Source organism: Camarhynchus parvulus, chromosome 5 (assembly GCF_901933205.1).
Source record: "Camarhynchus parvulus chromosome 5, STF_HiC, whole genome shotgun sequence".
In the NCBI taxonomy this organism is placed as follows: domain Eukaryota; kingdom Metazoa; phylum Chordata; class Aves; order Passeriformes; family Thraupidae; genus Camarhynchus; species Camarhynchus parvulus.
Window position 1 is genome coordinate 49,144,203 of NC_044575.1, and position 15,153 is coordinate 49,159,355.

The following is a 15,153-nucleotide window of genomic DNA, read 5'->3' on the forward strand; positions in this document are numbered from 1 at the left end:
TTGGACAGTAGCACCTGTGGCCTCATCCAGAAGGGTGCTGAGCACTGCAGGCTGCCCCAGGTCCCGGCTGATGCAACTGGGCACTTTGGAAAACAAACCCATTCACAATCTTTTCTGCCTCCTGGGAAATGAGAGTGCATATCTCCTGTGGGCGTCTCAAAGCTGGTGCTGGCAAAGACATGGGAGAGTTAAAACCAACAGCAACTAGCACTAAAAATTCCTGGATTTGTTCCCCTCTCAGGAACAAAGCTGGGGCTGCAGGGTGGGAAAAAGGGCTGCAGATCTCCTGTGCTTCACCCATCAAACCACGCCAACCTGTCCTACAGAAGGGTTACGGGGGACGGGGTTTAGGCTCTGCTCTGCACTGTCATCACACAGCCAGGGCTGGGAGAAGCACAGAGACAGGACGGTGGGAAACAGAGGTATTTCAGTGTGATTCTGGAAGTGCCAGGGCTCTCCCGTCATGGCATGGCGGGGTGGCATTTCTGCTAGCACAGTTCTCTGCACACCCCAGTTACTGTCTCACCCTCAAGGCCACAGCTCCTCAGTGAGGAACAAACTCCACTGGAGCATACACACATCTGCCCTCACAGGTTTTCTCTCTGTACCCTTATCCCATTCCCCAAATCATGGGATTTTCATTGCAAAAGTCACAACTACTCTCTCAGCACATTCCCTAGGCACCCTGGCCAGCACCCAGCCCCACCACTGGCTCCTTCCAGGACCTGCTCTAGCAGGAGCTTCTGAGAGGGACCAGCCCTGAATGCAGGCTAGCACTGACTCTTCCTCAAATCATCTCTTTGTGCATTTCCAGAGCGATCCCTGCCATTTTTAGACCACAATTTTAACAAAGTCCTGGCCTGGGCATTTTCAAAGATCTTTTTTTTAATTATTTTTTTGTTAGCACTGATACTTGAAACACTGACATCTACCATTTGAAGAGCAAAGAAAACACATTTAAACAAGCATCTTAAAAGAGCTAATGAAAGAAAAACAGATACATATTTATTGTATTCTCCACTATCTCTCAAAGAAGTAAACCTTTCCAGATAGCAGGGAAGTCTCCCAAAAGTGAAGACAATAGCTGTTCCCAAGCTTCCTGCAGACAGAGTGAGGACAACCAGAGAATTGCCCCACCCGGGTAATGCCTGTTGCAAGCTGCCATCTGCCCGGAAAAAACCCTTGCCCAAGCAGCCCCAAGGCCCCAGCTCACAGACTTCATCAATCCAGCTGGTCAGTCCTCCCAAAACCAGCAGGTGCCTTTGCTAGGGGTCTCCAACCACCACTGCATCCTTGACCTCCCCTTGCCAAATTATTTCTAATGAATGTTACTGTCAGATAGCGAGCATTGAGGATTGAGGGTGCTTTTCCTTACCCGCAGAGCAGACATGGTAAGGATGAAGCCAGTCCAAGACAATGTATTGTCAAAAGCTCCCTGAAGGGATGGGTGCTTCTGGTGGCCAGTAAAAATGCCTTTTGCTCCTGTGTACTAGGTCTGCTAACAGAAAATCCTGTTGTGCATCCCACTGGAGAATCACCCCCAACCAGGAATCCTCAATCAGTTCCAAAATCAAAAATAATGTGCATAATCTTAAATTATGAACTTGGCACAATGAGGATAACATCCTTCAGTGGAGTCTGGGAGCTGGAGTGGGGGTTCAGGGGTTTTTTAGGAAGTTTTGGGGGCTTACCATTTTAACTTCCTTCTTGTAAAAAGACCCTGAACCATAAACATTAATCAAACACTATATTCTGCCTTTTAGTCTTGAACAATTATGAGTACAGTTTTGTGATCTTTAGCCATATTTACTGATACTCAAAGGCAGATTCTATCTTGTTAGATTGTTATAAATGGGACCCCAGGGAATCAGCACACAGGCAGAGGCAGATGTGAAAGAGCCCTCTCAGAGCTCGGGTGTGCTTCAGTTTTCTACTGCTAAAATTACAAATGTTTTGGAGAAAAAAAAACCCAACCAACTTTAGATTCCTCTGCCAGATCATTACAAAGAGCTGTCTGTAGATTACAAAAAAAAAAAAAAAAGAAGCCATTTTGTTGAACTTAATATTTTTTCAGGTTAACTGTTAAATTTCAAAGTGTGGTTTACATGTGCTGGCCACTTGCATGAACAAAAGTTTCAGAGACAGACAGAGAAAAGGTTTCTGGTTATAAACGATTAAAGAAAGAAACCCACAAATTCTATCTCATTCTCTCTTACTTAAATATGTTGTTTCTGCTCCAGACCTGTTTCATAATACCATAAAATAGAGGCATGTTTCCGACACTAGATTTGAGAAGCTGTCACATTAAAGGTAAACTTTTAATCTGCTAGAGACAAACAGCACACATTTTTACTTCCCAAGAAATAACTCTTGAGAAATGTTTAAACAAGAATTTAAGAGCTGTGTGGTAAAGCCACATACAGGGGTCTCAGACAGCTACTGGGTTTGAGCTTCTTTTCTGTGTTGATGTTTTTTTAATTCTTTAAATAACCCACTAAAAAGTAGACTTCTAGGAACAAAGTAACCAAGATGCATGGTAAAGTGAACCTCTAGGCTTACTTTTATTTCTAGTTAATGGAAAAGAAATGTTTTAACTGAAACACAGGCCTGAATTTCTAGCTGTTCATCTCCATCTTTTTATTTTCTTGGGACTCACAATCAAATACTTTTAAGAAGTTAATTGTGTCACAATTAGTAACACATTAGTCCTGCGATATTTTTAATAGCAACCCAGGTTTTTCCCCAAGGCACTTAAAAATGGCAGGCTCGGCTATATTCTCCCTTTTTTAAAACTCCCATGCACTTTCTTCTTTAAAAAACTCCCACATGCATTTCACTTGGTCTGAAAATACCAGCACAGATCTTAATCCTGCCAACGCTTACAGACATGCTTAACTTTCTGCACATCAGTAATCCCGCTGACTGCAGAGGGCCGTTGGCGCACCTACGGCTCGGTGCAGCTAAGGATGGGATCCGGCCCAAGCCAATGGCAAAACCCCCATTGACGTCAATAAGGTTGTGCCTTGACATCCAGTTTGTTGCAGGATTGGGACCATCCTCATTTCAAGGTACTTTCCCAAAATCTATTTTGGTTTAGTTTTTTGTTTGGTTTTTTTTTTTCCTCTTTTTCTCTTTCTGCTCTTTCTCCCCCTCACCTCCCACACTCGCTCTTGTGGGGCCTCATATTGAGACCACTTGAAAACTTCTGCCTTTCAAATCCCTCCGTGAGGAAAACCCCCTCGCTGAGACAGGAAACATCCTTTGCAGGTAAAGCTGAAAGAAACTATTTTGCTCCACTGTGTGCATTTGAGCAAACTAATTAAAACCTGGGAACTTAGGTTCCAACTGATGCCAAGAAGCAATCATTAATATGAGCTGAAGTGAAATGGGAAGCTCCAGACATTTAAAATCAGCTGTCGGAAAAAAAAAAGAAAAAAGGAAAAATCGAAAAGTGGAGGAAAGAGGGAAAGGATGTTTTGTAATTTTTGCCAAAAAGTCAACTCACTGCAGCTTGAACTGCATGGGGTTAAAAGACATTTGGGGGGGAAGCTATACAATGGGGGGATAAAGCCCTGCTGAAAAGCAGGGGAGGCGAAGCAGCGGCAGGCAGCTCGGAAGCGCGGCGGTGCTGTGAAGAGCGGGCAGAAGTGAGCAAACCAGCTGAACCGCTTGCAGAATTAATCAGTAACAAAGAGACTGGAGCTGTTGGCGGGCTTCAGCCCTTGAACCTGGACTCTGCTCTATAAATTTCAACTTGGAATGGCTCTCTACTTGTTGAAAGACAGGTTGGCTCCAGGCCAAGATATAGGGGGAAGCAAAAAAAAAAAAACAGAAGAAAAAAATTCCTTCTTGCTCAGGAAACTTCCCTTCAGTTTCTAACTCTTTTTATGACCTAGTAATAGGGTAGTATAGAAAATGGGAAACAAAAAATGGGTATTGAAAGGAAAAAATGAACCAGAAGTTGGTTTAATAAGGAAAATAAAACAAGTAGGTGCTAAGTTCGAATCTGGATTTTGTCTGCACACAAGTACATCAGCTCTAACAGAAGACTTCAGAGCATCTCGGCAATAATTCAAAGGAGACTTTTACAGTTACATTAGCTGACTACAGGTTTGACTCTGAAAATAATAAATGTCTTGAAAGAGGAAGAGGGCTGTTTAATCCTTGTCTGCAGCCTCATCTTGTTCTCTCCTCCCCCACTACTCCACCTTGTTTAAATGACCATTACAAAAGCAGTGTGGTATAAAAAAACATGTAGAACCATCATTTATTCAACAGCATCCTTTCTTATTTTTCCCCTCTCCAAACAGGGCTGTGCAGGAGAACTGATGCTTTCCTCAAGCTCTCCTCACTGCCAAGGCAGTCTCAGCCACAAATACCTTGCTGCCGCCGCACTTTCCCAGCACGAGAGACAAGGAGCGGGCTGGAGCAGAGTGAGGGGCTGGAGTGCAGAGCGGGGGAGCTGTCAAAGTGGGAAGAAAGAAGGCAAACATCTATTCAGAGGCCAGATGCGCTGAGCAAGGTCAGCTACAGAGACACAGCCCCTTGCAGCCACCATGCAATTACATCCAAAGTCTGCACAGCACAGAGAGTCCCACAGCCTGCATGCAAGGGCTGGACTGGAGGGTCTAGGGCAGCTGGAAGAAGGTTTATAATGATTTTAATTGCTCTTTCAAGCTGCTAAAAGGTAGATGAGATGCTCTTTAACTAGAGCAGAAGGGCTGATGCTCTGTACTGCTTGCAAGAATACATGCAGATAAATTACCCTAACGAGAGAATGGAGAGAGAAACAGGGTAAGTGCCAGTCGTGATCAAAACATGAAATAAAATAGTGAAATAAGATGCAGCCTAATCACAACATGGAGGACAAGGATACAAGATCTTGTCACCAAAAGTGGCTGTTAAGGTAAATTAAATTAATCACTCCCAGCTCTCTTCCTCTCCAAACTCCCTTAATTTTAAAGAAGAGGCTGACTCCTGTGAGGCTGCACACCATCCAAGACTGCTGGACATTTAAAGCTATATACATAGCATGCCTGCTACAGACACACATCCTGTACTTCCACTTTCCAAGAAAACCGGGATCTGCTACTTGGTAGGTCTTTTCCATCTGCAGATTTTATGACTCTGCCAAGGGACCAGTGAGCAGTGTCCCCCTTTTCTTGCTCAAGGAACATGCTACCAAATGCCAGAAGAAGGAGAGAGTTTAAGAGCTGTTGGGCTTAACAGTGGTTTGGGCTGATCACACTTGAATCTTTCTGCAAAGGCGTACATGCAAAGAGAAAAAAACAACAACCACTAAGTAACCACTTCACATCTGCCATTAACGTTATTAAACTCCTTACAAGCAGTATCTACCCCACCTTCCCCACTACACACAAACATACACACACCCCCGAGCTCTGCAACACAGCAGCTAGGAGCCAAGACAGCTCTCCTCTCCTCACTGCAGCAACCACATTCATTCCTGTTAAGGGGTTAACGATTCATTTCCACTACTTCTCTCGAGAAAACCTACAATGAAAACATTGGCTCACGAAAGCGTTCTCACTGCCAGAATGCCACAGCGCGAGTGAAAAGTCCGTTTTGTTTTCATTACATCTCTGGGATTTCCGGCTTAACTCCTGAGCTTAGACACCAAATCCCTAGATACCCCACCCACCCAGTTTTTCTTCTTTTTTTTTTTTATAACATTTCTACTGCACAGCCCACCAATTACCATTTGGAGGGTGGGAGGGAATGGGGAAAAGAAACCATGCAGAAAAGGATGTTCTCATTGGAGAGAGCACACGCATCTCCCAAGACAAGAGTTACCCAATTTCTCCCGGCTTCTAGGATTTTCTGCTGAGAAAAATGGTTTTATTTCTATACCTGGCCTCTCTCCTCTATTTCTTACCCTGCGGGCTCCCATCTTCCCACTCAGCCACTGAAGCCAGTGCTGAAAGTCAGCCCCAAATCTATGCCCTTTGAAGTTATGTGACATGACATAGAAATCCAAGCCTTTCTTGTACAAAAAGTATGATTACTTCACAGAGTTGGGGGTTTTTTTCTCCAGTTATGATAGAAAAATGTTCCAATCTCAGAAAAAACCTAGAAAGGTTCAACCTTTATGTCACAGCTGATTTGGTCACTGTGTGTATAGGCAGCACAGTTCAAACACTGGCTGAGAAAGAAAAACAATCTATGGAAAATACATGAAGGGAGACAACCTCATGTTATAGCAACACTGCTGTCCTGCTCAACAAAGGAACCACTTCTGTGCCTTTAAGTATTTATCCACCATTGGAGAAGAGCGTCGTTGGAGACAGCTTTTCTCGTTTATAATACTTCCACACACCCGGCTTTCCTTTAGCTACATCCCAATCCAAAATTCCCCTGCAAACACATACAAATTCTTCCTTGCAGTCAACACTCCAACAAGCACAAGCATATTGCTATTTGTCGCATCCACACAAATGCCAAAGCAGTCCACAAGCTGGTTGGGCACTATTTTTACTTTGCTCTTAAAAGTTGCTCACAAAGTTGTCAAGAAAAATGAGTAATGGCTGGCTGAACAGTGCCTTTTCACCATTCACTGTTACTGTTGCCTATGAAAATCTACCAATCTTTCCATGGTTAATAATAACCAGATATGCATACGGTTTCTGGACACATGACCCAAGTAATTTCACAAAAGGATTTAAATAAAGGCAAAAAGCTACTTTGTTGGGTGACATTTTTAGTGGGTTTTAACTCTGAGTAAGTCCAGAGTTCTTCCATTGAATTAAAAGAGGCTAACAGCAGTGCCAACATGGTACAACAAGCAAGTTTTGCTCTTAAAGAGTGACTCCTCACACATATTCACCCCAGAGCAAGAAGACCAGCTGTGTGTACTGAATGACCTTCTTAAATCCCCTCTCATCAGCCTGCAAAATGGCACTTCTGTCGAAAAGGTTTTACCCAGCATTGTCACTCATAAAACTGAAGATGACTATGACTAGGAGAGATTAGAGAGGGAGAAAATAACAGCAGCAAGCTCCTGTTTCTCAGTACAGCACACCATGCACTCAGGGGCAGGTCCTCGCTTGTGCCACCCAGTCAATCCAGCAGGATCCTGCTGGTTTCAGGTGAATTACCCCAGGTGAAACAGGGGCACAGCACGGTAAACTGGACCCCCACCACTCCTGCAGCCTTGTGGGAATCCTGCTAACCACATACAGGACACAGAAGATAACTGAAAAATGGGATGGTGAGAAAAACAAAACAAAAAGCTAAGATCAGCAGGGAGAATCAAGAGCATAATATGATCAGTATTTTTTTTAATCTGCTTTTAAAACTTGGTGTGATTAATTTCACTCTTTACTGGCAGATGCCAGGAAAGCCTTGGTGCCTGGCAGGGCCAGACCCTGGGCAGGACACAACTGGGACAAGCTGAGGTGGCAGCAGGGAGAGGGTGGTTGGTGGCCTCGGGCTGAGTCTGAGCAGAGGGTGCTGGAGTGGGGCCCCAGGGTGTGGTGCAGTTCAAGCAAGGGGAAGGAAGAGTTTTGTAACTGGCAGGTTTCTCACCTTTAACTCTTGCTGGGGTTAGCAAGGTCTCCTTGGTGACTTGCTGCCTTGGTGACACTGGAACCACTGCCCTGTGGCTGCAGCCCTGGGGATAGTGTGCTAGCACCCTCCACACTGCCCTCTCTTGAGATCTCCCACAGGGCACAATCATGTTCCTTGGAAAGCCCCGTGCTGACCTCCATCAGCAGCCTTAAAACTTTAAGCCATCAACATTTCAGCAGCCCTTGTTGAAGCTTGAAGCCTCAGCAAACCAGGGGAGGGCAGCTGCCACTGCAGGCTGCTCCTGCAGGCTAAGGGTGCCTTGTCCCCAGAGGAGAGCCAAGCTCCCCAGGCATGCCCTCCACCCCCATCCAAGCAGGTGCAAGCAGGGCTCTGGGTGAGATCACCCTGCTTGTTTTTCTCTCCACACCCCAGCAAGGACCTCAACAAGGTCCCAGGGGCTGGAAGCTTGCTCGTTAACCCACTCTCAGGGCACTGTCGGTTGACACCTTCCTTGTGTCATGTGTCCTCCCCTTACTGTTCAGCAACACCAATTAGCAAAACGTGTTGCTAAATACCTGCTGAAGCAGCAAAGGACTAGGAGGAGGTGACCAGGTAACTCCTCTGCACTCAGGAAAACCCTAGCAAATTCAAAGGAAGAGACAAGCCTGGAAAAGCCTCATGAAAAGGATTGCAGCTGAGTTTCTCAAGCACTGTCACCACATACTTCTAGAAGCCTCTTTTTCTTTACGTATTGTTTTCTCCTCGCCTCACTTTTAGAAGTCACTCCTGCAAGACCCATTACCCCAGCGAGGTTCTGGTTGCAGCACCTGGTGCCATGACAGCCTTGAGAAGGGGACAGCCACCATGCCCTGCGCCAGCTCAGCTTCAGACCACCTCTTCCCAACCTGCCTGATGGCAGTCCTTGGGTCGTTTCAGCTCGCCTTTCCCTCCCCTCACGTGTGAAGGCATCACGCCGGCTGTCTGAGTCCTGCAGTTAAATGTGGGTGCACGGGTCCATAATGGTACATTGTAAGAGAATGTCTCAGGGTAGGCAGCAATAATAATTAGCTGTCAAGATTTGAAAAAAGGATAATCCATGCCATTGAGTTAACAGTCACTCACACAACACACATGGATTTAACTAATCTTAATTTGGAGAAAAATAACAATTCTAAATATATCAAATAGCCCATTTCATGGCAACCTGCAGCGGTGTTTATCTCTGGCTTCCAGCACATGCGAGTTATTTAGTTTCTCTCACTGGCAGTTTTACCATTCAAAAGCTTGAAATGAACATTCATGGAGCAGGGGTTGCAGTTAAATCCTGCCTCTGACAGGGAGCCTTTTTTCATGATGTACATCTAGTACAATGTGTGGAGCCCAGCACCGGTGGCCAGGACAGGATGAATGAGGAATTCCAATCAACCCCCTCCCCTCTTCTAGCACTATCTTTGCAAGAATTAGCTCACCATCTTAGTGAACCTGTGCTGCTGCTGTAGTTATATGTTTGTGAAGGTCTGCTGGCCTGAAGGTGCAGACCTGCCAGTGAATCTGGAGAAGGTCTGGTCCAAGTAGTGCCAGCTCCACAGAGGCTCCCTCCTCTTTGCTGAGGTGCTCAGCATTAAAACCACTCAGCATTAAAATCAAGCTGACTGGTACTTTTTTTTAAGTTTCAGAGAATCCTGCTAACAAACAGACCACAGGGCCATGGGGAAGAGATAAGATACCATCAGTGAAACGACAGTGGGAGCACCTTCCAGGTCATTCTTCAGCCAGGACAGGTCACCTGGTTATGCCCAAGATCTGATAAATATGAAAGATAAAAAGAGGTATAACATACAACAGTGGTCTATTTTTTTCAAAAATACCTGCCAGCAGTGAAATAAAAGAAGCAGTGACCGATAACTTCTTGCCAACTCATTGGCCTGGTTATGTTTTGCTGTGCAACAATCTGGTACATCTCTTCGATACTATCACACCCTCTGTACAAGAGGCAGAACTGATTTTCAAACAGGTCAGCCAATTTGAAAAACAGAAAAAAAAAAACCTTAAAACCTTCACAGGGCAGACTGCTCCTAAGCAAGTCACGTCCTCCCAGTGCCAGCTGACATGCTACCACACATCTTACGGACAGTGGTAACTAAATGAAAACACCTTCAAAACTTGGATTTGCAAGTTACCAGTCAGGGAAAGATGACAGATTTCATTATCAGAAGATCTTTAAAAGCTGGTTGCAGAGACAAAGTTGCCTTTGTTTCCACTGGAATATAGAAATGTCTGTCAGAGATTTGTGTTGCATACATAAAAATTTTCGTGGGCTCCTGAGTTCTGCTTTAATGTGTCCCTCAAAGCAGCACAAGGTCTGTTGTGTGGTCAAGAGGCATTCAGTGACTGGGGCAAGAAGAGCTACCAAGAAAGTAAAGAAAAGAGAGGAAGAAAGACCTGAGGAGCACCCTGTGCCAGGATGAATACTGAGCGCGGTTTCTGCATCCCAATATCCTCGCACCCAGAGCTACGAGAGGTACAATGGCAGAGCCAAGCTCAGCGCTTGACATACCCTCAGAGCATTCAGCCTTGGGAAGCTGCAAGGTCTTAGTCACACCACAGAAGGCTTTACAAATCATTCTGACCAAATAAGAAGGTCTGCAAAAATAACACAGGATCAAGGAGAGGAGCTGAAACCTCTTCGAGGACAGCAGTGGTGGAAGCGTATTTCAGGGAGCCAGAGTGGCGAGTGGGTGATTTCTGGTTCCCCTCTTCAAATATAAAGACTCAATTATCTTTGAACAGCTTGCTTTACACATGAATTGACACATTTATTTTACAATAAATAACTGAAAGTTATCTATGTTTCCTTTACTGTTAATCTACACAAAGAAATAATAAACAGAGCTTGTCTACAAAAATGCAACTACTGCAGTCCTCAGAATTCAATTAAGCTAAAATAATTAATGCTTCCACCATATTAAATTACTTTATACATTTGAGCCACTGAAGTTTTTTTTTATTCTTTAATCTTTTTCGCCTTTTTATTTAATAAAAAAAAAGTTAGTTTCAAAGAGGGGGGGCTGGCTAGGAGGGGGAAAAAGAACATGATTTGCTGTTAAAATGTAATGGTCTCCTTTAGCTGACACAGCATGTAGAGTGTTTTGTGCCTTTGATTAAAATAACATTTTAAATGCTTTGAACAAACATATCTCCCCATACTTCTAAGGGATTATTTTACATATTTCTTGGTGGAATAAAGAAATTCATTCTTCCTGTCGCAGTACAGAAAGGCTAAGAATATCTTTCGTCACATATAAAGCAAAAATACTGTAGGCTGTTGCATTATTACAAAAAAAATAAAAAAATAAAGAGAGGGGGTGGCAGGGTAGGAGAAAGCTGCCTTAGAGATTAAGTTTCCCTTTTATGAAATCGTATTTAGTCTCTTTTTTTAACAAATCTAACAACAATGCTCTACAGCCGCTCACTGGGAAATACCTTTAATGTTAAATGCAGATTCTGATTTTCTTGGCTAATGCAGAAAGCCTTTCTATTGAAATATAAATAAGGGGTTTGGTATATCCCACTAAAGCCTTTCCAGTGAATGACTTCTGTGGGTTTTTCATGGCTACCCTCCATGGCTGTAATGTGAGGCTTTTATCCTACTATTGAAAACTATCCGCTGCTATTAAAAAAAATATGGAAGGACACTGCACCTTTTTATCTCAGAGCTGGGCTCCTAATTGAGAAAGTATTATTACAGCACTGTTTAGTGGATGTCCCTATCTCCATGCACTGCTGAGAAAATGCCAATCAAATGATAAACCCTTTTATTTTTCTCAATTCAAAATCTTTCCTACATATTTTTCATTTGATATTCAGTTTAGTCTGAAAGAGATTAGGTGCTCCAGATTGGCTTTTAATTTTTTTATGCCTTTTCCACGTGTGAACATCTCCTTCATGACCTCCCAGCAGATTTTTCTGCATGGCAAAAGCTTTGGTTATGTTGTTGCTGACCCCCAGAAGCTGGGCTGGGACAGCGCCCTCTGCTCTGGGAGTAACCATTGAGGTACTATGGACTGAACTTGGGCAGAGATTAGTAAGAGATGAGTCTGCAGCTGCAGCAGAGTTCTCCAAAACCAGCCTTACTAAGCACTGCACACCCTCTGCAAGGGGCTGAGTGCCATCAGCTTGCACAGAGATCAACGGCTTTTGGGAGTGCTCAGCACCACTCAGGCAGCCTTCAGCAGATGAGGGAAGGTCCTGAATATTTCCCTTCTGCTCCTACCAAATGGAAAGGAAATCTAGCCCTCAAATCTGCTACACCATGATGTAATCATCTCCACCAAGAAATGCATTCACGACTGCAAAAGGATGAGGAGAGCTGAAAAAGGATGAGGAAAAGACGAGATCAGGTCTCACGGTAGGTTTGCTTCCAATGCTGCAGCACAGGCCTGCCACAGCTAATGCTCCCAGAGCTAACAGCTGTCCCACGTCAGGGTGGTGGCTGCACCCCAACAAAATACTCTTAGAGGAAAACAGTGTCATCAATGGGCATTGTATGCCCTGTCCTAAAAGACATGAGGTCCAAAGCCTGCAGCATTCTAAAGCCCACACCCTCACTGATGTGATGCCCAAGCCTGTCAGAGATGCTGGGGACTGGCTCAGACACCTCTAACACTAAAGGCAGAAATCTCTTAAGCTTCAGTTGTAAAGATAGGAGCCTCTCACCTGTCTTCTGGGGATCGCCTCATGGGAGCATCTCTGCCACAGGCGGGATCCTGGACTGTCAGATCTAATCCCATAGGACAATTCCTAGATAAATCGGGATAGTGGCAGCAAAGGCAGATTGTCACTGGTCCTCTGTATGGGATGCAGTTGGTTTGAACAAAAAAGGCCTGTTTGAGGGGACATCCTGCTGTGTAACATAAAACCCCCACTCACTAGCAGGGAGGAGAATCATCCTTTCACCACTGCTGAGGGGAAAAACACCCTGCTTGGTGGAAACAACCCCATGCCAGGCACTCTGCAGGAGCCACTGCACACCACCTCACCTAGGTGGATAATCATCACCTGCCTGCCCACGTCTGAGCGGGGGAGGTCCACTGAATGAACGTTAACTTCACCACATGTGAGAGTTTTAGAAAAAGAAATGCCTCCAATTTGCTCACCCAGGCCAGCCTGTGCTCTTGTATCCTTATTCAGAAAATGTCTTTGGGGTGTGCATGAGAGTGGAGGTGTTACCCACCCAACCCAAGCCATTTAAGGAGAGCCAGGACAGGCAGCACAGGCAGCAGTGCAGCCCAGGAAGCTGACATCTACGCCAGGGAATGAAAAATAAAGGATTTAATGAAATCCTGCTTTAGCCCTCACAAAAAAATCTCCTTCCTACTACCAGTCAGTGGGAAGAGAATTTTTCCTAGTGTCAGAATGCAGCCCTTCACAGTGAATCTGCATGTGACAAAGGGTATCTGAACAGGACTGAACTGGGAATCTCACCAAAGTCCCCTATCCTTCTGCCACTGCCTACTTGCTTAAGGATGCTCCTGAGATGTTTTCCGACCCAAACTTTCTGCTTTTTGCCAGATATACAGACTGCCCCTTCGCTCTTCCAGCTGCCTGAGAGGCCCCTTTCTCCAGCAGCTGGCCCTGCACAAACAGCTACAAAGAATTAAACAGGGCATGGACAGCCCTGCAGAGCCATGAGGATCCTCCAGATGGATGGCTTCTATAAAGACGTGTTGCTGAAGCCTGTTTCATGGCACTTTCTAGAGGACTCTAGTTAAAAGATTACCTAGGCAAGTTGATTGAGTGTAAAACGTGCTGTACCTGCAATGTTCTCCTGCTTGGGGCAAATTCCTTTTGTAGGCGTGAGAAGACGGTCTTCTTCATCGGGTGTGACTTGGATCCCGATTTCCACTGGCTCTGACACTTTCCTGAGCTCGGCGCGTGAGGAGGGGGGAGGGCTGCTCTTATCCATGCTCTTTTCATAGCAGACACCACCAGTGCCATTGCACTGTTTTCTCTTGTGCTCTATAAAAACCAAGATGTCTCCCAGCGGGAAGTTCATCTGACACTGTCCGCAGGTTAGCAGGTCGGGGTCAGTCCCGCCTGCGGCGATGCTGATGCCGCCCGGGTCTGCTATTGCCAGGCTCTCGTCCTCGTCGGCCAGCGCCGGTTCCACATGGTCAGCCTCTGCTTTGCATGGACAAGGAGAAAGAGGGAGGAAAGGGACGAGGGGAAAAGAGAAAGAGATTGCTTTGAGTGTTCACAGACTCTGAAGGATGCATCGCCAGAGGCCCAGCCTCCCCGCACCCCCCTCAAAGGAGCCAAGCCTGATTAGATCTTTCTTTGATTTTTCAACTTTTCCGCTCTCCCAGAATGATTTCAATATATTTTGCAACCAAGCTTGCCTGAAACAAAATGGAAAGGCTGACCTGGCATAGCTTTCTTGACAGCTCCTTCCCACTGCTGCCAGCACTGCAAGGATATCAGCAAAGAGCCATTTTGCAAGCGTTCGAGCCCCGAGTCACATTCTGAAATAGTTCCTCTCTTTTTATCCCACCTTCTCATTCCCTCCACGTCTCCCAGCCATCTGGCCAAGGCCCCATCCAGCAAAGCTTATGCACCCAAGTCTTTCCTTCTTTTTCAGGGAGAGGGGGAAAGCTTTTATGCACCAAACTGTCAGGGCTGGGCTCCCCAGGACATACAAAATTAGTACCACCTTGTCCCATTACAGAGTTACCAGCAAGATTAAATGACCACCCATTAGCAGAAATTACAAAAAACTACTTGCAAGACTAACATAATCAGGGTATGGTCTCATGAGCAGTTAAGGAGTTTCAAAACTGTGTACAGTGGGAAAGGGAATGAGGCACTTATTTAACATACCGGAATATTGGCTGAGCCTGAAATATTCCACTCTATCTTTCCAATGCCAAAACCCTGCCATTGCTACATAGGCTAATAAAAGTTTTTTTGTTTAAATTTTGTCCACAGACTTGTTGAATTTCCTACCTTTACCCCCAAAGACTGGGAAAGAATTTCTGGGTGACTTGAATCAGTTTCTAGGAAATATGTAACTTTTCATGTCACAATTAATAAAACCCAGTATGTTTTAAATCAGTATTTAGAAGATAATTTTTACACTATAAAATAATTGTGGATCACAATCCATTTTTGGGGCAAAACGTGGTTTTTTGTATGTTTTCTCTTGTTCGGCCATGTAACTGCCAAATCATACAAACCTTGGACTTTACTGAGGCAAAATTTCCACTGACTTTTGCCTAAGGCTGGTTTGCGTCTGCAAGGACTATAGGATTTGGACTAAATCCTATAGTCCTTGCAGAAGACTAAAACAGAGGAACTAACAGTATGTAAATCAGTGACTGAGACCTCTAATCGAATCAGGATTAAAGGAATAGGAGGAAAAATGTTCTCTATTAGTTTCCTCATGGACTTCCTGGGAAAAGTAAGTAACACAAATATCTCAAAAATGTAAGACTGTATTAGACAGATATTATAATTCAGACCTGGACTCTTCTCCACTCTGAAAACAAAAGAATTTTTGTCCCAATCTACAGTAATTGAAAAAAAAATCAAAAAAAGCCCAAAACATAACAAAAAAAACAAACAAACAAA

General features: G+C 44.6%; 1 protein-coding gene across 5 annotated transcripts in view; it reads right to left on the reverse strand.

Moving 5' to 3' along the window:
• Positions 1–15,153, reverse strand: part of BCL11B (BAF chromatin remodeling complex subunit BCL11B) — a 92,512-nt gene that overhangs the window by 64,006 nt on the left and 13,353 nt on the right. For 3 of the 5 annotated variants that reach the window (XM_030949520.1, XM_030949523.1, XM_030949522.1), the window contains exon 2: positions 13,342–13,710. In XM_030949520.1, the coding sequence (XP_030805380.1) occupies positions 13,342–13,710 (369 nt within the window). The remainder of the gene's footprint in view (positions 1–13,341; positions 13,711–15,153) is intronic. The other 2 variants (XM_030949521.1, XM_030949524.1) reach the window with 1 other exon arrangement.